The sequence below is a fragment of the Oratosquilla oratoria genome, chromosome 24 (genome assembly GCF_046742065.1).
Source record: "Oratosquilla oratoria isolate Oo_2021 chromosome 24, ASM4674206v1, whole genome shotgun sequence".
Taxonomy (NCBI): domain Eukaryota; kingdom Metazoa; phylum Arthropoda; class Malacostraca; order Stomatopoda; family Squillidae; genus Oratosquilla; species Oratosquilla oratoria.
Window position 1 is genome coordinate 47,099,345 of NC_134800.1, and position 18,714 is coordinate 47,118,058.

Here is an 18,714-nt window from a genome sequence, read left to right on the forward strand (position 1 = left end):
GCCTTGCTGTGGATGTGCTGTGTTTTGTGACACTGCTTCTGACCCAGGGCCGTGGACAAGATGCAGGGATGACCTGTCATCCAGGAGGTCCCAAGATGGGAGGGAGGGTAGAGGGTGGAGGGGAGTGGAGTGTATTAGGGGTGGAATGGGTGGGAATGGTTTTTATGCCTTTGTTTTTTGGCTACCTCCCTTGTAAGGGGGAAAAAGTCTTTGGGATATGTATGTATGAATGTGTGTATATATGTATATGTATATATATATATATATATATATACATATATACACACGCACATATCTAAAGATGTTTATACTCACCAACAGCGATATCATCTAAGGGTATCCCAAGAACTTGTGAGGCAGTTGTTTGCACTGGTTCAATCCCAGTATCATCTACATCTGTTGGCATGGGTGATGCATTCTGGGTATTAACAGCAACTCCTTCTTCATCTTGCCTTTCACCCCAAGCTTCACGAGGTATTGGAGGTTGAAGTGGAGTATCTGTGTAACCAATAGTGTCCGAAAAATGCTTGTCCAATATCACTGATTCTGATGGGTCCACAGAAAAGTTTCCTTCCTTCTATAATGAAAATGACAACAAATGCATTAAAACACAGTGAATAAACATATACATATATATACTAAAAGGCATTTTCCCCTTTATTAGGGGATGTGGCCAAGTAAAAACACACATACCCTACAACCATCCCACACCTTTCCAAAAATCCATTCAATGACCATTCTATCTTAGTACCTTGTGGATGAAGGTTCATCCCTTGTCCCCTGCCACACTGTTTGAGTCAGAATCAATGCAGCAAGACACAGCACTTCTACAGCAGGGCCCAATGATCCATTACATGGAGACCCTCTTCCTTCATCCACTCAAGAAATATACCAAGTACACAAAAACATCTCTTTAGGCTATATTTCCTTACCCCGTCTGGGGTATTGGATGCATATTATTGTGGCAAAGTAGCATGCCATTGATACTTTAGGGTCTATATGGGACACCCCTACAGACCAGAGCCACATATAATTTTGTCTGTGATAGAGGACAACTCTGTTCATAGAGAAATGATGACACTTTTATACTACGACTGTCCCTCCGTTATGCTGTCCCCCAACCCCTTGTTACTGTCTTGTACCATTTCTCTGAATATTCATTTCCTTTTTTTCCCTACCCTGTGGTGGGGGAAAAGAATGCTACCACCAAGTCTTCCCATTTGAGTCGTAAAATGCAACAAAAAAATGGGACGGGGGATGGGATTAGGAGTCCTGCTACCTGTAGCCCCAAGGGGGCATTCCTAAAAAAAGTAAAAGCATAAGAGGGTCAAGGAGTTTTCCAACCAGTACCCTAAGGTTTGGGTCTTTTAATGTGCGTGGATGTGGTACAGATGAGGAGAACGGGTGGAAAGGGAGTTGGGGGATAGGGCTGATGAAAGAGTATTAGGATAGTTTGGACACATGGAAAGAATGAGTGAAGAAAGATTAGTAAATGAGGTGTGGAAGGCAGAGGTGGAATGAGTGAGGAAGTATGTAAATGAGATGGATGGATGGGGTAAAAGGGGCATTACAAAAGACAGGAATGTCTGTTGAGGAAGGACAGGAGAGGACAGAAGATAGGGGTGAATGGAGAAGGGTTGTGTATGGATGATGCTGTGATGCATGAGGGGGAGTGGGTGGGGGATGAGGGGTGAGGAAGTATGTATGAGAAATAACTTGACGCAGCCCGAGGGGATTTCTCCCCATCTTCTCCTTTTCTGCATGAGGGGACAGAGAGGGGGGTCGCCGAATTTATGAAGCGACCTTACTGTGGATGTGCTGTGTCTTGTGACACTGCTTCTGACCCAGGGCAGTGGACAGGCAGGAGGTGCCAAGATGAAAGGGAGGGAGGAGGGTGGAGGGGAGTGGAATATGTAGGGGATGGAATGGGTGGGAGTGGTTTCTATGCCTTTTTCTTTTTGGCTACCCCCCATGTAAGGGGGGAAAAAAAGCCTTTGGTATATGTGTGTATGTATGATTAACATTAACAACCACTCTCCATTCATATCTTCTGCACTCTTCCTCGCTTAACAGACATTCCTCTTGCATCCAATGCACTGTCTTTAACCCCATCCATCCACCTCATTTTTGAGGAAAATTCTCCAACTGAATTAAAAAATGAGATGGATCCAAATTAGTTTCATACATAGAGTAGACCTACCTTAAGTTGCTTTGATGTGTTCCAAATGACAATGTTCCCATTCTTTGTAGATGTGGCAATCAACTGATGACTATTAGTATTACTAATCAAGGCTACTTCTTCGGCCCTTTCACTATGTGTCAGTGCTGGGCTGGTAGCATAGGTGACGGTCAAGGGTACATTGTGGGTGTATTCCCCTTTCACAAAGGGACAAGTGGGTGAATGTCTTTCATGCTCTGACCTGTAAAAGAATAAATATTTTCTTATGACATATATATATATATATATATATATATACACTTTTTTTTTTCTTTCCTTTCTTTTTTTTAATCTAGTTTCCAAAAAGGCTCTGAATCATTTACCTCTCCAAACAATACAAATCCTGACCATGTTAACCAAATTCTATTTTTCTCCCCCAAACAGTACAAATTTAGCTAAACTTAGTCCATACTGGTATTCCAATAAACCCGAAGTCACAAAAGGGCAGCAACACCTACCAGGGTTCATCTGTTGGCTCCCAGTACACAAGGCAAACATTACAGATAAAACACATTGCCCTATCATCATCTGTAGCAATGGGCTGGTGGAAAAAACCTGCCTGAGCCATTTGCTCTGGTAGTGCCCATCTGAAATAAAACAAATGACACTCATTTTATACAAAATATTTAAACAATCCTCTAAATTGACATCAAGTTATACCTTGGAACAACCATACTTATCAAGAACTGTAATTTTCTACTGTATATTTGTAAAATGATGAGAGCAGGTAAGGCACCTGGGTTAGATGAGTGTCATGAGGAATGTCTAAAAAAGGGAGGTATGACTGGTGAGGATGTTTAATGTTCGTCTATAATGTACATTGAGAAAAGCAAGTAAATGCCTCGGGGGATTAAAAAGTGTAATGAGAAACAGACATTTGGGAATGGATGCTAGGAGAAGATTATATGAAGGAGTGACTGTGCTGCTAGCACTGCATGGGGCACAAACATGGAGCATAAGAGAGAAAGAGTTTAAATTTGTTTGAGATGAAATGCCTGAGAAGTATGGTACGAGGTACTAGGCTGGATAGAGTGAGAAATGAGGAGGTGAGGAGGAGAGTGAGGGTGAAGAGGGAGTTGGGAGATAGGGTTGATGAAAGAGAATTGGGATGGTTTGAACACATGGAAAGAATGAGTGAAGAAAGATTTGTAAATGAGGTGTGGAAGGCAGAGGTGGCGGGAATGAACACAAGGGTGAAACCGAGGATGGGATGGATGAATGAGGTGAAGAGGGCAGTGGGAGGGAGGGGTGTGTCTGTTGGGGAACGAAGGGAGAGGACAGAAGATATGGGTGAATGGAGAATGGTTGTGTATAGATGATGCTGTAATGCATGAGAGTGAGTGGGTGGGGGATGGGTGAGGGAGTATGTGTGAAGGATATTTTGACGCAGCCCAAAGGGATTTCTCCTTATCTCTTTTTCTGCATGAGGGGACAGAGAGAAGGGGTTGCCGATTAAGTGACCCAGGGCAGTGGGCAAGATGCAGGTATGACCCGTCATCCAGGAGGAGCCAAGAAAAGGAGGGAGGGGTGGTGAATGGGAGTGGAGTATGTGGGGATGAAATGGGTGGGAGTGGATTTATGCCTTTGACTTTGGCTACCTTTTTTGTAAGAGGGAAGAAGCCATTGGTATATATATGTTACCTTGTCTACATACTTTTATCATCTATATACCAAAAGACTTCTTCCCCCTTATAAAGGAGGTAGACAGGTAAGGTATTCACCCACTATCCACCATCCCACACCCATTTGTTTCCCTTCTATATTAGTTCCCTGTGAACAAAGGGTCATTACTCCCCCAGTGCCCATTGCCTGGGTCAGATGCAATGTGGCAAGACACAGCACATCCACAGCAGAGCATGACAGCCTAAACTGGTTACCTCCACCATTTCATTTATATGGCGACCCTCCCTCCTCAAGTAACGACACTAACCCACTCGGCCAGTGAACATACCACCACTCCTCGTTTAACGACGACAATTGGGACCAGCGAGCCGTCGTTAACCGAATTGGTCGTTAAGCGAAAGTGTATACATATACGTACATGTACTGTATGTACAATGTCTAGCAATACATGTATCTTTATCTTCGAGTATTTCCCTCTTTTATACAGTACATTAAAGCTTTATTTACTGTTTATTTACGGTGGTTATGTTCCTGAAATTACCGTATATGACCAAATACGCGTATGCTGACATTCCATATTGAATACCGGGGTATTTTTTTAGTTTCGACCATGGGCGCAATATAGCAATAGACAATTAATTATTACATACATACATATACCACGGCTTTTTTCCCCCTTCATCCCCGAAAACACTCCACACCCCTCCACCCTCCCTCCCATCTTAGCACCTCCTAGATGACGGGTCATCCCTGCACCCTGTCCGCTGCCCTGGGTCAGAAGCAGTGTCGCAGGACACAGCACATCCACAGCAAGGCCGCTTCATTAAATCGGCGACCCCCCCTCTCCGTCCCCCCATATAAAGGAGAGGACGGGGAGAAATCCCTTCGGGCTGCGTCAAAAATTTTGCTCACAATTAATTATTAATTTTGTAAATTAAAATGTATCAACGTAATATGCAATTTTGTGGGCGGAAATTAAAGTCAAAAATATCATGCTACAAGAAAATATGCTAATGAACGAAGTCGGTAGCATAGGATCGGGACGCCATCTTGTCGTCTGCCAACGTCTCTCACGACGACGAGCCGGATGACATTTAATTTGCAGGTAATGATTTATCAAACACAGGTTAGGTTAGTTTAGGTTAGGCGAATTTATCATCCTTTCATTTCCTCGACATCGGCATCTATCATAACAAACATGGTGTACCATTCGTCCGACATGACTTCGTTACTTACGAAATTTGTTTTAGCACCTTTTTTTTTTTTCCGCTCACAAAATTGCATATTACGTTGATACATTATAATTTACAAAATTAATAATTAATTTTCTATTGCTATATTGCGCCCTTGGTCGAAACTAAAAATTTACCACTACCGGTATATATTGTACCCCAGGTAGTTTTTCCAGCTTGCAGGATGGTAATGTAGACCTAAGCTTCAGAACACTTTACCTCACAGCTAATATCCACCGTACAAGTTCATTTATAACACCATACAAATTTGCCTCAGCCAACTTAATTATCGTACACGACGTCGTAACTTCGGGAGATTTACGTTAAACGAATATTGGTCTGTCATAAAGCCCGTCGTTTCTCCGAGTTGTCGTTAACCGAGTAGGTCGTTAAACGAGGAGTGGGTGTACTTTTAAGACATAATGGATGATGCCCATTACATCCAAGGCATCTGACAAGCTAACCAAAAATTCAGCCACTGTGCGTACTACACCCTTATGTATGTTGTACAGTAAATGTAACAAATTTATCCTGTCTATTACATACTGAGCACAGTGCTACATGTACAGTGTGTATATAGTAGCCTTGTCTGGCTGCCTCCCCTGTGAGGAGGAAGAAGCCCTTTGGTATATGGATAGACAGAAGGTATAATATATATACTACATACTATAATGTTCTTATGTTCTTACTAAAGAACAAATTTAATCATGACAAGACCATCCAATAAGTCCTCAGATATAAACTTTGTTCAATATAAGTAATGTAGCATTTGTCTACATTTACTGTATGTAAAATTGTGAAAAATTGGTAAATGTAATAAAGTGCTGAAATGAGCAGTGCATTCAAAGTGTAAGTACATCACGTCTTCCACTTATTTAGCCAGACACCTGATGATTGGAACGATGTGTGTGATGAACTCACGAGTTCACTGTACAACAAATATGATCAAATAAGATATAACTAAGGCAAGGGAAAATGTTACAGCCAAAATGTCCTTTGTACTTACTTGTAGTTCATGTGGGGCCACTTTGTAAAAGTGGCTAACCTGGCTGCTTCACTGAACATGACCTCTCGATCTGGTGGACCCGTTCCTGGAGGCCCTTGGCCTGTGTCAGGTGTTGGAGGAGGAAGCAGGTGACTCAGACGATGGGCTATTGCTGAGGCCGTTGAGAGAGCTGGTATATAGCATGACAGACGCCTCAGTTCTGTCACTAACCCTGAACATGTTGCACGTAGCACACCTAGGGCAAGCTCCACACGAACTGTACTCCACTGAAAAGTAAAACATAAATCAATTGTTGCTTCAAGATTCTTACCCATAACCTAATGACACCCCTTCACAAAACTTTCTCCTTGCACCCATTTCTCATAATGCTATAATTATTCCACCCATTTTCTTGCCTCCTTTACTCTACATTTACTTCCACATCCACTCTTCCATTCACTGCCACATGCAACCCTAAATACTTGACTCTCCATTTACTTGAAATTTTCATCCTTCAAACTCATGTTAAACCCACTACCTTCATTAATCACTGTACATTTTGTTACCATACTTTTGCTCACTTTCACTCTCAACTAGAATGAGTTTATATTGTTTCCAGTGCAAGCCAGAATGGTTCACCCATATGTTTGCTAAAAATTTCTATATGCCATCAGCAGGATAAGTTAAAGCTATCAGAAAGTTATGTATCTCCTTTGAACCCTGCATTGCTGACAACCTAATCATCTATCAACCTAAACATTCTACTCTGGCTATTGTACGGCGACTCCATTACACTAATGAAACATCACTGTAGCAAAGTAGTTAATCAAGCTATGTACAGTTGTAGATACTTTTCTGACAAATACCACATCATGCCTTTTGCTCAGTACTGGACCTCAATCTGTGGCCTCGGATTTCTCTTACATAGAACTAAACATTTCAAGGTACTTGGCAAGATCTCCCAGGTTAACCCATATACTAGGGGGAGTGAGGGAGTATGTGTGTCAACTACCATCAACAAATTAAACCTGTCTTTCAGTACAAATCTTGTAAGCAATGGATCAGACCTAAAGTTACTTCAACCTTTGCCAACCTCAAAGAGCTTACCTTTGCAAGTTTGGGGTTGGGTTTGGGTTGCCTGTTGTGGACCACAATAGCACGCACTAGGGCATCCCGAACTTGCCCCATATGTTCAACATTCACATCTCCTGATTCAAGGGCCTTCTGCAGCTGTATGGCCTGTAGCAACAAAAACATTAATCAAATATCCTGAACAAAGACTCAACAAAATCTTGTAAATATGTATGTGTGTATGTATATATGTTTGTATATACACATGTAATGTACGGAGGTACATGGGCTATATTCAAGAAAATATCTGGCAAATGAGTTGTAAAAATCAGATATGCAATTTCAAACTTATATACAAAACCAAAAGAATTAGACAATGTATGTAGGTGAGATAGATGGATAGTGATATACCATAACAGGAAGTCAAAACTTTAAGAAGAGAAATATCTGAGATTTTAGGATGGAAAAGTAAGTAAACCAACAATAAAAATTTGCAAATAAAGTACTGTATATACCAGAACAAGAGTCAAAACTTTTGGAAGTGAATTATCAATGGTTTCAGGAACAAAATTAAGAAATAATTTTTTTTTTTAAGCATCACTGTTATACTCACCTCTGAGAGTAGCATCTCAATGGCCACCCTCTCCTCTGGGGCGGCCACCGAGGTCTGCAGAATTGTGTCCAAGAGGAGCACTCCATGATGATCTCGCCGCAGTCCTACAGCTCGACCACAACTAACCACAACACTGTTACTTTCTCCATGGTATTTGCAAACAAGTTTACTGCTTCTCTTTGTGCCATCTAAAAAACATAAAACACATTTTTACTTTACTTTGTAGGAAAATATACAGAAATAATGTTAGACTTGATTTATGAATATATACAAGGAAAACTGTATTTCTTCACATCCTCTGGACATGTCTTTCTTAATTTGTATACATGACCTCTTAAAAGCCCTCCTGTCCTCACAATTTCTTATCAGTGTAGTCCATCCCCTTTAGCAATCGTGAACAGCTGAATGCTAATCACATCAGCTTTCTCTCCAATCTTTCAAAGTTGGCAGACCCAGTGCATATACAGTGAGACCTCTCATTAACGGACGTTAATTAGCTGTGTTTGCGGTGTTTTTGCTGTGTTTTCAGTGTTTTTGGTGCTGTTGTTTAGTGCGTGCAATCACTATGCCACCCAAAAACCACTCCAAAACACCGAAAACACAGCAAAAACACCACAAACACAGCTAATTAATGTCCATTAATGAGAGGTAATACTGTATACATGTACAAAATAGGATGAATGTACATTTAAAAAGGGGACAAACCACCATAATTTCATTTCTTCATTTATACACTTCTAATTTCAGCACTACAAGGGATCTAAAGCAGCTCAAAAGAATATATTTTCCAGTTCCTTGATATCTACTCTTATGACAGGTTTAAATGCATAGAAATATAAGGAAATTGTATTTGTTCAGGATGGCACAGAATCCCCCAAGGATGTCTACAAATCCATTTTGCTCCCATATCCCCCTTTCTATACACAAAATAAATTTTGTTTACGAGGAAAACATTAACTTGTCCAAACAAATCCAGAATACACATTAAATTTGAAAATGTGTGCTGAGGAGTGTCACTCTTCAAGGTATTCCTTGTTTCACAGTTCTTGATGTCACTGATGATGTTCTTGCCTACATTACACTTTCTGTGATTTGTAGTTACCCCCACCTCATTCCAAATTCTTTAGGTAAAACATTTGGGGGTGCTGTGAAAACAGAAGAGCCTAGGCACATTGGTTAAGGTACTACAACAAGCAGAGACAACAATGACACGTTTGTTAATGCAGGGAGCAACTGATGGTTGTGCTGTACAAGATGTGGTGGAAAATAGAATGAAAGTGGTCCTTTAACATTGACAGGGCTTAGGTAACACATATCCCAGTGAATAAAAAATTCATGTATATCTGCTGCCCCTTAAAGGTCAAACAAGGACCTGCTGCTTCATTAAAAAAAAATAAAGAAAAACACTATGCATATCTTTTACAGTTTGAGAAAATAAAGCAATGTTAAGGCTTAATATATATATATACACATATATATAAACACACACAAAAAAAGAGAAAGATCTGCTTTTATAGATTAATGACAGGAAAGGAAATCCTAGATAGGGATGATTTATTAAGATGGGACAATGGAAAAACAAGAGGACATGAAGAGAAACTCAAAAAAGATAACTATAGAAGAGATCTGGAAAGAAAGGGAAAAAAAAAAAGCTTCCCACATAGAGTACTGGATACATACATATACCAAGGGCTTTTTCCCCATTACACAGAGGGTAGCCAAAAAGAAAAAGGCATAGAAATCACTCCCACCCATTTCATTTCCCATATATTCCACTCCCCTCCACCCTCCTATCTTGGCACCTCCTGGATGATGGGTCATCCCTGCATCCTGTCCACTGCCCTGGGTCAGAAGCAGTGTCACAAGACAGCACATCCACAGCAAGGCCGCTTCATAAATTCGGTGACCCCACCTCTCCATCCCCTCATGCAGAAAAGGAGAATACAGGAAGAAATCCCTTTGGGCTGCGTCAATTTTTTTTTTCATACATATTTCCTCACTCCCCATCCCCCACCCACTCCCCCTTATGCATCACAGCCTCATCTATACACAACCCTTCTCCATTCACCCCTATCTTCTGTCCTCTCCCATCCTTCCTCTACAGACATTCCTCTCTTTTGTAAAGCCCCTTTCACCCCATCCATCCATCTCATCCTAGGACGTCCCCTCATATTCACTCCTTCCACACTTCTTTTACTAATCTTTCTTCACTCATTCTTTCCATGTGTCCAAACCATCCTAATACTCTTTCATCAACCCTATCTCCCAGCTCCCTTTCCACCCATGTTCTCCTATTCACCCCCTCATTTCTCATTCTATCTAGCCCAGTAACCCTATTATACTTCTCAGACATTTCATCTCAAACACATTCAAACTCCTTCTCTCTTCCTCTCTCATGTTCTCATGTGACTATATCTCTAAATTCAATTTTGTTGTTCTCTTGGACTTTTCTCCAACCTTGTGTTTCTTTTGCTATGGACTCTTTATCCTCTTTGTTATTCTTCTTTAATTCCTCATTCTCATCTTTTACTTCTATTAACTGTCTTTTTAATTCTTTTATTTCTTTATTTAGGTTTTGGTTCTCCTTTAGTTCATCCAATTTATCAACTCTGCATAATCCATGTAAGTTGGCTGAACCTAACCTCCCAGTGTTCAATCATTTTCTCTAGTTTTTCCTCTAGACTTGCTAATTGGGAGAGGTTGGCACCCCCTCCCTCATTAAACTAAGGACACAGTTATTAAAGTGATGAGAGAGAAGGAGAATAAAGTAAGAGACTTAGCAGACAAAAAGAAATGTATAATTATATTAGGGATGGAAGAGAAGCATAATCCAAATAGGACTACAAGAGTAAAAGAGGAGAAGGAAAAGGTAACCAAGATATTAGAAGTAGTTCAAGAGGATGAACAAGAAATAGGGAAAGAAACTGAAGAAATATATAGAATAGGGAAATACAATGCAGATAAGACCAGACCAATTAAAGTTAAATTCAGGTCACAAACGACAGCAGAGAATATCTTAGCGAAAACAGGGAAACTAGCAAAAAGTGATCAGTATAAACAAGTACGGATAAAAAGAGAAATGAATAAAGAGGAAAGAGGAATAGAAAACAAAAAGACTAGAAGCTAAGGAAAAAAACGAGAAAAGATCGAGGTCAGACAAAGAGAAATTCTATTGGAGAGTAGTGGGCATGAAAGTGAGGAAATGGTTCATAGCAGAGAAAAACGGATGGATAAGGCATTTGGAAAAAAACAACATACTAAATCCAAGGCAATTTGGATTTAGACAAGGATGATCATGCGTCACAAACTTAATGTGTTTCTATTCAAGGCTAATAGATATAATACAATAAAGAGATGGATGGGCTGATTGTGCATTTCTAGACCTGAAAAAAGCTTTTAATAAGGTGCCTCGTAAAAAAATTCTAAAGAAATTAGAAACTGCAGGAGGAATACAGCGTAAACTGCTGAAGTGGATGGAAGACTTCTTGCATGAAAGAAAAATGAGAGTGGTGATAAGAGACAAACACTAATTGGGATGAAGTGATTAGTGGAGTTCCACAAGGAACAGTTCTGGCCTCAATAATGTTTGCTATATATATATTAATGATATGGATAAAGGAATTGAAAGTTATATGAGCTCCTTTGCAGACGATGCAAAATTGTTTAAAAAAAAGTGAGCACTGTAGAAGATTGTGAGTCGCTGCAGAGTGATCTCAATAAAGTATGGGAATGGAGTAGAAAGTGGGAGATGGAATTCAATATCAAGAAGTGTAGTATAATGGAATTTGGAAGAAGCAAAAAAAAGAATAGTGGGATCATATAAATTGAGAGAGGAAGAAATGAAAAAAGTAGAAAATGAGAAGGACCTGGGAGTCATTATTAAGAATAATATGTCCCCTGAAAAACATAAACAAAATTTTTGGAGAAACTTATAATTCAATAAGAACAATCAAAGTGGCATTTACATACCTGGACAAAGAAATGGTGAAGGAAATACTAGTCACTTTGATAAGACCAAGATTGGAGTATGCAGTGACGACGTGGTCACCAAGTACAAAAAAAAATGTATAACAAAACTTGAAAGAATACAAAGAGCATTTACGAAATTGGCACCAACACTCTCATAACTATCAACTGAAGAGAGACTATCAAAACTTGAGCTACAGACATTAGAGCAAAGAGGAGAGTGAGGAGACTTGATAACTATCTATCAAATCATGAAAGGCATAGAAACTATTGATAGAGAGGATCTAATAAAATGGGATAGTAGAGATACAAGAGGACACGGAAAGAAAATCAAGAAAGACAGTTATAGAAGAGACCTGAAAAAGAATAGCTTTCCCCAAAGGGTAATAGACGTTTGGAACAAGTAAGATGAAAATGTGGTGTGTGCAAAAACGATACACAAATTTAAAAACAGTCTAGATGAAACGAGATATGAAGATGGGGCACCATGAGCATAGCTCCCCTTCCCGTAAAATACAACTAGGTATATACAAACACACGTATACATGTAGTTCTTAATTTACACGTGTTAATGCAAATTTGGTTTAAGGCGAATGATAAAATAATACATTCTATTCAAATCATTTGGTTTGTTTGAATTAACACAAGTCAGTTCCATAGTCATCACAGCCATTCCATTTCCACTGGAGCACAAATAATAGTTTTAAGTGGTGGATACCTATTCTTCTGTCACCCTCAGCTGCCCCCCAAATATAATCTATTCAATTCTGTATTAGCACAATAACTCTCAGTCCCAATATATCCTACATATCGCATAAATTAACCTTTTGAATACATACATACATATACCAAGGCTTTTTCCCCTTTACAAGGGAGGTAGCCAAAAAGGGAAAGGCATAAAATAATTTCCACCCATTCCATCCCTGAATACACTCCACACCCCTCCACCCTCCCTCCCATCTGAGCACCTCCTGGATGACGGGTCATCCCTGCACCTTGTCCACTGCCCTGGGTCAGAAGCAGTGTCGCAAGACACAGCACATCCACAGCAAGGCCGCTTCATTAAATCGGCGACCCCCCCTCTCTGTCCCATTGCATAAAAGGAGAGGACGGGGAGAAATCCCTTCGGGCTGCGTCAAATTTTGCTCACACATACTACCTCACCCCCCGCCCATTACACCTCATGCAATCACATCATCATCCATATACAACCATTCTCCATTCACCCGTCTTCTGTCCTCTCCCGTCCTTCCTCAACAGACATTCCCCTCTTCCCCAAAGCCCCCCTTCCTCCCATCCATCCACCTCATCCTAGGACGTCCCCTCATCTTCACTCCCTCCACATCTGCCTTCCATACCTCTTTTACTAGTCTTTCTTCACTCATTCTTTCCATGTGTCCAAACCATCCTAATATTCTTTCATCAACCCCATCTCCCAGTTACTTTTCCACCCCTGTTCTCCTCCTTACCTCCTCATTCCTCACTCTATCTAGCCTAGTAACCCCCATCATACTTCTCAGACACCTCTCTCAAACACATTCAAACTCCTTCTCTCTTCTCTTATGTTCCATGTTTCTGCCCCATACAGTGACACCTATATATGCATCATGAACTATGAGTGATATGAGGATGCCGGTGTCTGCTTCCTGACTATATTTATTTTGTAGTTGTAGCTGAGTGATCTCTGTATTATGTGAACAGGCTTGATCACATTTTCCATGACGTTATATTTATTCTGGGTAAAAGAGAACAAGTATAACAGCAGTAACTTTATATTTTGAAATGCATGTATTGCGATACATCATTGTACATCAAGCAAACTGATGTGTGCACAAATATTTGACTCATATTGAAGAGATTAACTACATGTATGTGTGCGTGTGTATTTACTTAGTTGCAATGTATGGGAGGGGAGCTATGCTCGTGGTGACCCGTCTTTGTATCTCTCCGCATCAGGTTTTATCTTAAAATCTTGTATAGTGTTTGCACATACTGTTTTGTTGTCTAATTTGTTCCATGTATTAATCACTATGTGGGAAACTGTTCCTTTTCAAGTTTTTTCTATAACTATCTTTTTTCATTTTTTTTTCCTTGTCCTCTCGTTTTACCGTTGTCCCACACTAACAGGTCATTCCTGTCTAAAACTTCCATTCCTTTCAATATTCTGTAGTCAGCAAATCTCCTCTTTCTCTTCTTTGTTCCAGAATTGGTAGGTTCAGTTTGGATAGTCTTTGCTCATATGTTAGTTTGGCGAGAGTCGGTGCTAGTTTTGTTGTCGCTCTTTGTAATCTTTCTAGTTTCTTAATATTCTTTTTGGTACTGGGTGTCCAAAGTGACGCTGCGTACTCAAGTTTTGGTCTTATCAGTGTAGTTAGTATTTTCTTTATAATTTCTTCATCCATATAAGTAAATGCCACTTTGATTGACCTCAATAAATTGTAGGTTTCTCCGAATATTTTATTTATATGCTTATCAGGTTTCATGTCCTTTCCAATCATCACTCCAAGATCTTTTTCAGAGTTTGCTTTTATTTTTTCTTCTCCAATTCTGTAATCTTTTGATATTCTGTTTTTACTCTTTCCAAATTCCATTATACTACATTTCTTTATATATATATATATATATATATATATATATATATATATATATATATATATATATATATATATATATATATATATATATATATATAAGGGATGTGATGATTAATCAGCATCAGCAGCGGCAAAAATCGACACTTTTTTGGTACATCAGCATTGGCAAGAATTGCCAATTGTTTTAGAATGGGATTTGGCATCAGCAATATCTTACTGATGTCGATGCCAATGTCATTTCCCACATTCTTGGGGTCAAATATTAGATAGTAGAGACTGAGTTAGGTTTAAGTTTTACTATTAGGTTTGGATTAAGAACCTGACTAATAAATTATACACTCTGCACATTTAATTATTCAAGTTACTTGAAATTAGCATTTACATCAAAATCTATGAAATAGGTAATTTTGTCCTCTTTTTCAACCCATCAGAAAATAATGCAATCATACATTGCTAATCCAAAAGGGGTCAATCAATAAGGACTTCATTAAGTTCACTCAATCATTAGCATCCAACAGCTCAATGACTGGTGTGTATAAATCTACAGATTATAAAGCAAGTAAAAATCATAGTTAATTACATTATATTAAAACCTGACCTACCATATCTATATAAAGTGGAATCGGCATTGGCATCAGTATCAGCAAAAGAAAAAGATGGAACTGCCACACCCCTAATATATATATAATATATATACTGGTATACACATACACACCGTAGAACCTCAGTCTAGAAAACTGCTGGCATAAAAAATGCACCTCCATGCAAGATACCCCTATTTTACATAAAAATTTTGAGGAAAAATAATAAAATTGTATCTAGAGGATCAAATGTGGTGAAGAAAATACTAGTCACTTTGATAAGACCTTGGGCAATGGTGATTGACAGATATATTGATGAACTTTGTCACCAATCATTTCTGTTTGCAGGCCACAGAATCTCAAGTAACAGTGGCAATGTTTATTTGGTGAAAATTCAGAAGTGCCCATATATATGATTTTGTTTTTATTTTGTTTTTCCAAGTGCTTTCTTGCAGATTTAAATTAATCTTATATTTATTTCCATTAGAAATCTCTTTAATGTACTCACACCCCCACCCTAACAGGGAGGGAAGATCGGAAAATCAGGGTTTTTGTGAGAGAAACGAGCATAATGAGTAATTTCCAACTGATGAAAATTACCAAATTGTTCCAGTCAACTAAAAAATAATTACAAAAATATATATTTCACCCTATCCATACCAGACCTATCCAAATCCAACCTAACCAGACCTCATCTGACATAGGATGAATGTTATGTAATCAGTGTCATTGCTCCCATAACCCCACAGGGTTACAAATTCCCTAGCCATGGGACTCTTCCCCAAGAACCCAAGGGAAGGATGCATTATCTAGCCTATTTGGGAACTGCCCCTCTCCCCACCAACTACCTAGTGTGTGTGTGTGGGGGGGGGGGGATTACTGCTTGGCCAAGGAGCTTTGTCCCTTGCACTCCTAGTGATGTGCATTTTGGCTAGCAAGGACTCTTTGCCCCCCAAAACTTCCCAGTGAGGTGTGTGTTGATTAGCCAGGCCACACTCAGTAGGATGTGCACTTCCTAAATTGGGGGAACTATACAACTCCTTACTTTCTCAACTAGAAGACTGCAATTGTTCAGCTCTTGATCTTTTTGGACAATAATGGATCATCCAAATTTACAAGAAAACTATCAGAAAATATGAAACAAATGGGTAGTTTCAAAAGTGTGATGTCACAAAAAAAACATAAATTGTATGTTCATTAGAGAATAATGTTCTCAAATGCAACTACAATGAGGAATGGGAGGTTCTTTGCAAATGCAGTAATTCTGATGCATTACTGGAAATATGAATCTATGTCAAAGTATAAATCTGACTAATTTACATGGAATAACAATATCCAAATTCAACTGGTTCATGCAAAAGTAGCATCCTCACATGACACAATTATGTGACATGCTATTGACCAATTAACATGTAGTGGAAGGAGTTCTGGCTAGCTTGCAAATACAGTATGTATACAGATGTGCGATTCCATCTACAAGCAGAACATGCATACAAACATGATTTATTTATCTGGTTTGACAATGAGTACTCACAAGACTGAATATTTTCAGTGTCATGCAAAGAAAATTCACAATTTTCTCAAAAACTTGTTAGTGTCCATTATCTATGGAAATAAAACTTATAGCACTATTCTAAATATGACAAACTACATAAAGAAATATCAAAGGAGATGTATGAACACAACCAAATCGTACTCATTTATCTCCTTCCATCAAGAATTGAAGTACTCTTCTCTGTCAGGCCTTGTTTATATGTTTTTCACATTATTATTGTCTTTATACACTTAGGTGAGCTTCGCCAAGTTCCCCAAAAGTCTAACAATCAAAGTAAATAAAGATGAGAGTATTGCCATCATTTCCTACCTTCAAATGACCTAAAATGACAAAATCCACTGAACAAAAATTTATCTACAGATCATAATGCAGTTGTACCTTAAAACTCAAACATACTTCATGCCTTGGGGCCATTAAAGTTCTAACAAGTTAGCTCCAAAGGAATCTTTTCTACGCTTGATTTTAAATATCAATGTAACATATATATACAGTAGATTATAATTATCTTTTTACATTATAGTTCTATGAAAAAATCTTCTAAGATACTATATTTTTACTGAAGCACATGCATAGAATGAAATATTGTATAATACTGTACAGCCATCTTTGTTTGTGTTCAAGTTACAAGAAAAGTTTACCTTTTGGAGCGATTTTTTTTTCTCCAATTTGTTTAACTTCTGGGGTGTTGAAGTTCCTAGGTACCAATATACACTAGACAATGAGACTACAAAATTAAGTTCATTTATAATTGACTGAAGAAATAACCCATGTAGATGGGTTTGCCTGTTTCTAGACCTGCAAAAATATGCCAACCAATGCTTCTGGTACTAAATAGGCCTTGTAGTTATGTTGCCCTCCATTTCATTTTACAGGTAGTTTCTGAATTTTTAAGACTTAACCGGTAGTTACGTTCGAGTCTCAGGTTTGGTTACAAAGTACTTTTCATAGTTTTACACATCCAAAAAAGCCATGTGTATGACGGGTGGAAGGAAGCTGCTTAAAATGGCATAATGTTATGACGGACTCTGCCATGGTCTGTCATTGTGGCTGAACTTAGCACAATGTTTACATTGCAACAGCAATACTCTCATCTTAATCTATCACAATTAATTCTCAGCTTTTAAAATTAACTTTTGGATGTTTTGACTGTGGATGATGTGGACATTTTGCATTGTGGATGGTTTTACCAGTCACCACCCAACACCATCAATTACAAGTATGAATCGCCTCTAGATCAAAAACTTCATGTTCTACCAGAGGAAATTTATAGGAACAATATTGCCCAATATATACTGTACTAATCAAGAGATAAATCAGTACACAAAATTTCATAAATATAAAAAACTGTCAACCCTATGAGATCCATAAGGATAAAATAGGGATTAGCAAGACACTCTTTTTCTTGCTCCACAACTGCCCTACATCTAGATCACCTAAATCCTGCTTGCCCACACCCATACTTAGAGATTATCAACTTTAAACATCTATTACCTCTACTCATTCAACTATCTGCATCTGGGTGCATACCGCGATATGATTAATACTAGGTGACAAGACTTTTTGGTACAAATACTGTTAGAGAAGTTGTGAAATACATGGCTAATTCCCATTACCTCTCCACCCTTCCCGCCACCTTCCTCTTGCTTATACCTATCACTTGGCTAATATACTCCGATTTAACACTATGTACTATTGCTGCAAGTCCTTCTTTCATCAACATAACCATATATGACATGTAGCACACATTGCAAATGACAATTAAATGAGGCGTAAGCTTATCTTACCCTGGAAGTGAACGTCAGAGAGCTTGAGGGAGGAGTGGGGGTCAAACACTCTAATTCGGCTGTCTTTGGTGGTAATTAGGAACACATTTAGGGCCTGATGAAAACACAGGCCTTCTATGCTGTCTCCTAACTCTAACACCCCATCCTCCAATGCCACATATTTCTCAACATTCACAGACATTACACAGTCGTGGAATCATTGGTGTTCTGTCACTATAAGAGAATGAACTGAATATACGTCCGATCCTTCTTTGTTTGAAACAGCTGATGTCCGATGCAGAACTTGATTCTCTATTCAGGAAGTTTGGATTTCTAGCTCTTTGGTTTGCTTTAAATGTAAAATTATGTTTATATAGAATTATTGTGTTCTTTAAGAACTGAGCTACCATTACACCACGAAAAATAAGAAATTGATTGTCCTAAGCCTTCAAAAGGAAATTGCCATAATAATGAATATATCTCAATACAAAAGTTATATATGTGTCTGTGCTG

General features: G+C 38.8%; 1 protein-coding gene across 7 annotated transcripts in view; it reads right to left on the minus strand.

Annotated features, from left to right (window-relative positions):
* Positions 1-18,469, minus strand: part of Bruce (BIR repeat containing ubiquitin-conjugating enzyme) — a 146,129-nt gene extending 127,660 nt beyond the window's left edge. For 5 of the 7 annotated variants that reach the window (XM_076208056.1, XM_076208057.1, XM_076208054.1 and 2 more), the window contains exons 1-7: positions 18,223-18,468; positions 7,743-7,930; positions 7,166-7,297; positions 6,080-6,345; positions 2,677-2,805; positions 2,201-2,420; positions 316-577 (exon numbers count right to left, since the gene is read on the minus strand). In XM_076208056.1, coding sequence (XP_076064171.1) covers positions 316-577; positions 2,201-2,420; positions 2,677-2,805; positions 6,080-6,345; positions 7,166-7,297; positions 7,743-7,930; positions 18,223-18,403 — 1,378 coding nt within the window. In that variant the 5' untranslated portion in view covers positions 18,404-18,468. Of the gene's footprint in view, positions 1-315; positions 578-2,200; positions 2,421-2,676; positions 2,806-6,079; positions 6,346-7,165; positions 7,298-7,742; positions 7,931-18,222 lie in introns of all 7 variants that reach the window. The other 2 variants (XM_076208059.1, XM_076208058.1) reach the window with 2 other exon arrangements.
* Positions 18,470-18,714: the final 245 nt, after the last annotated feature.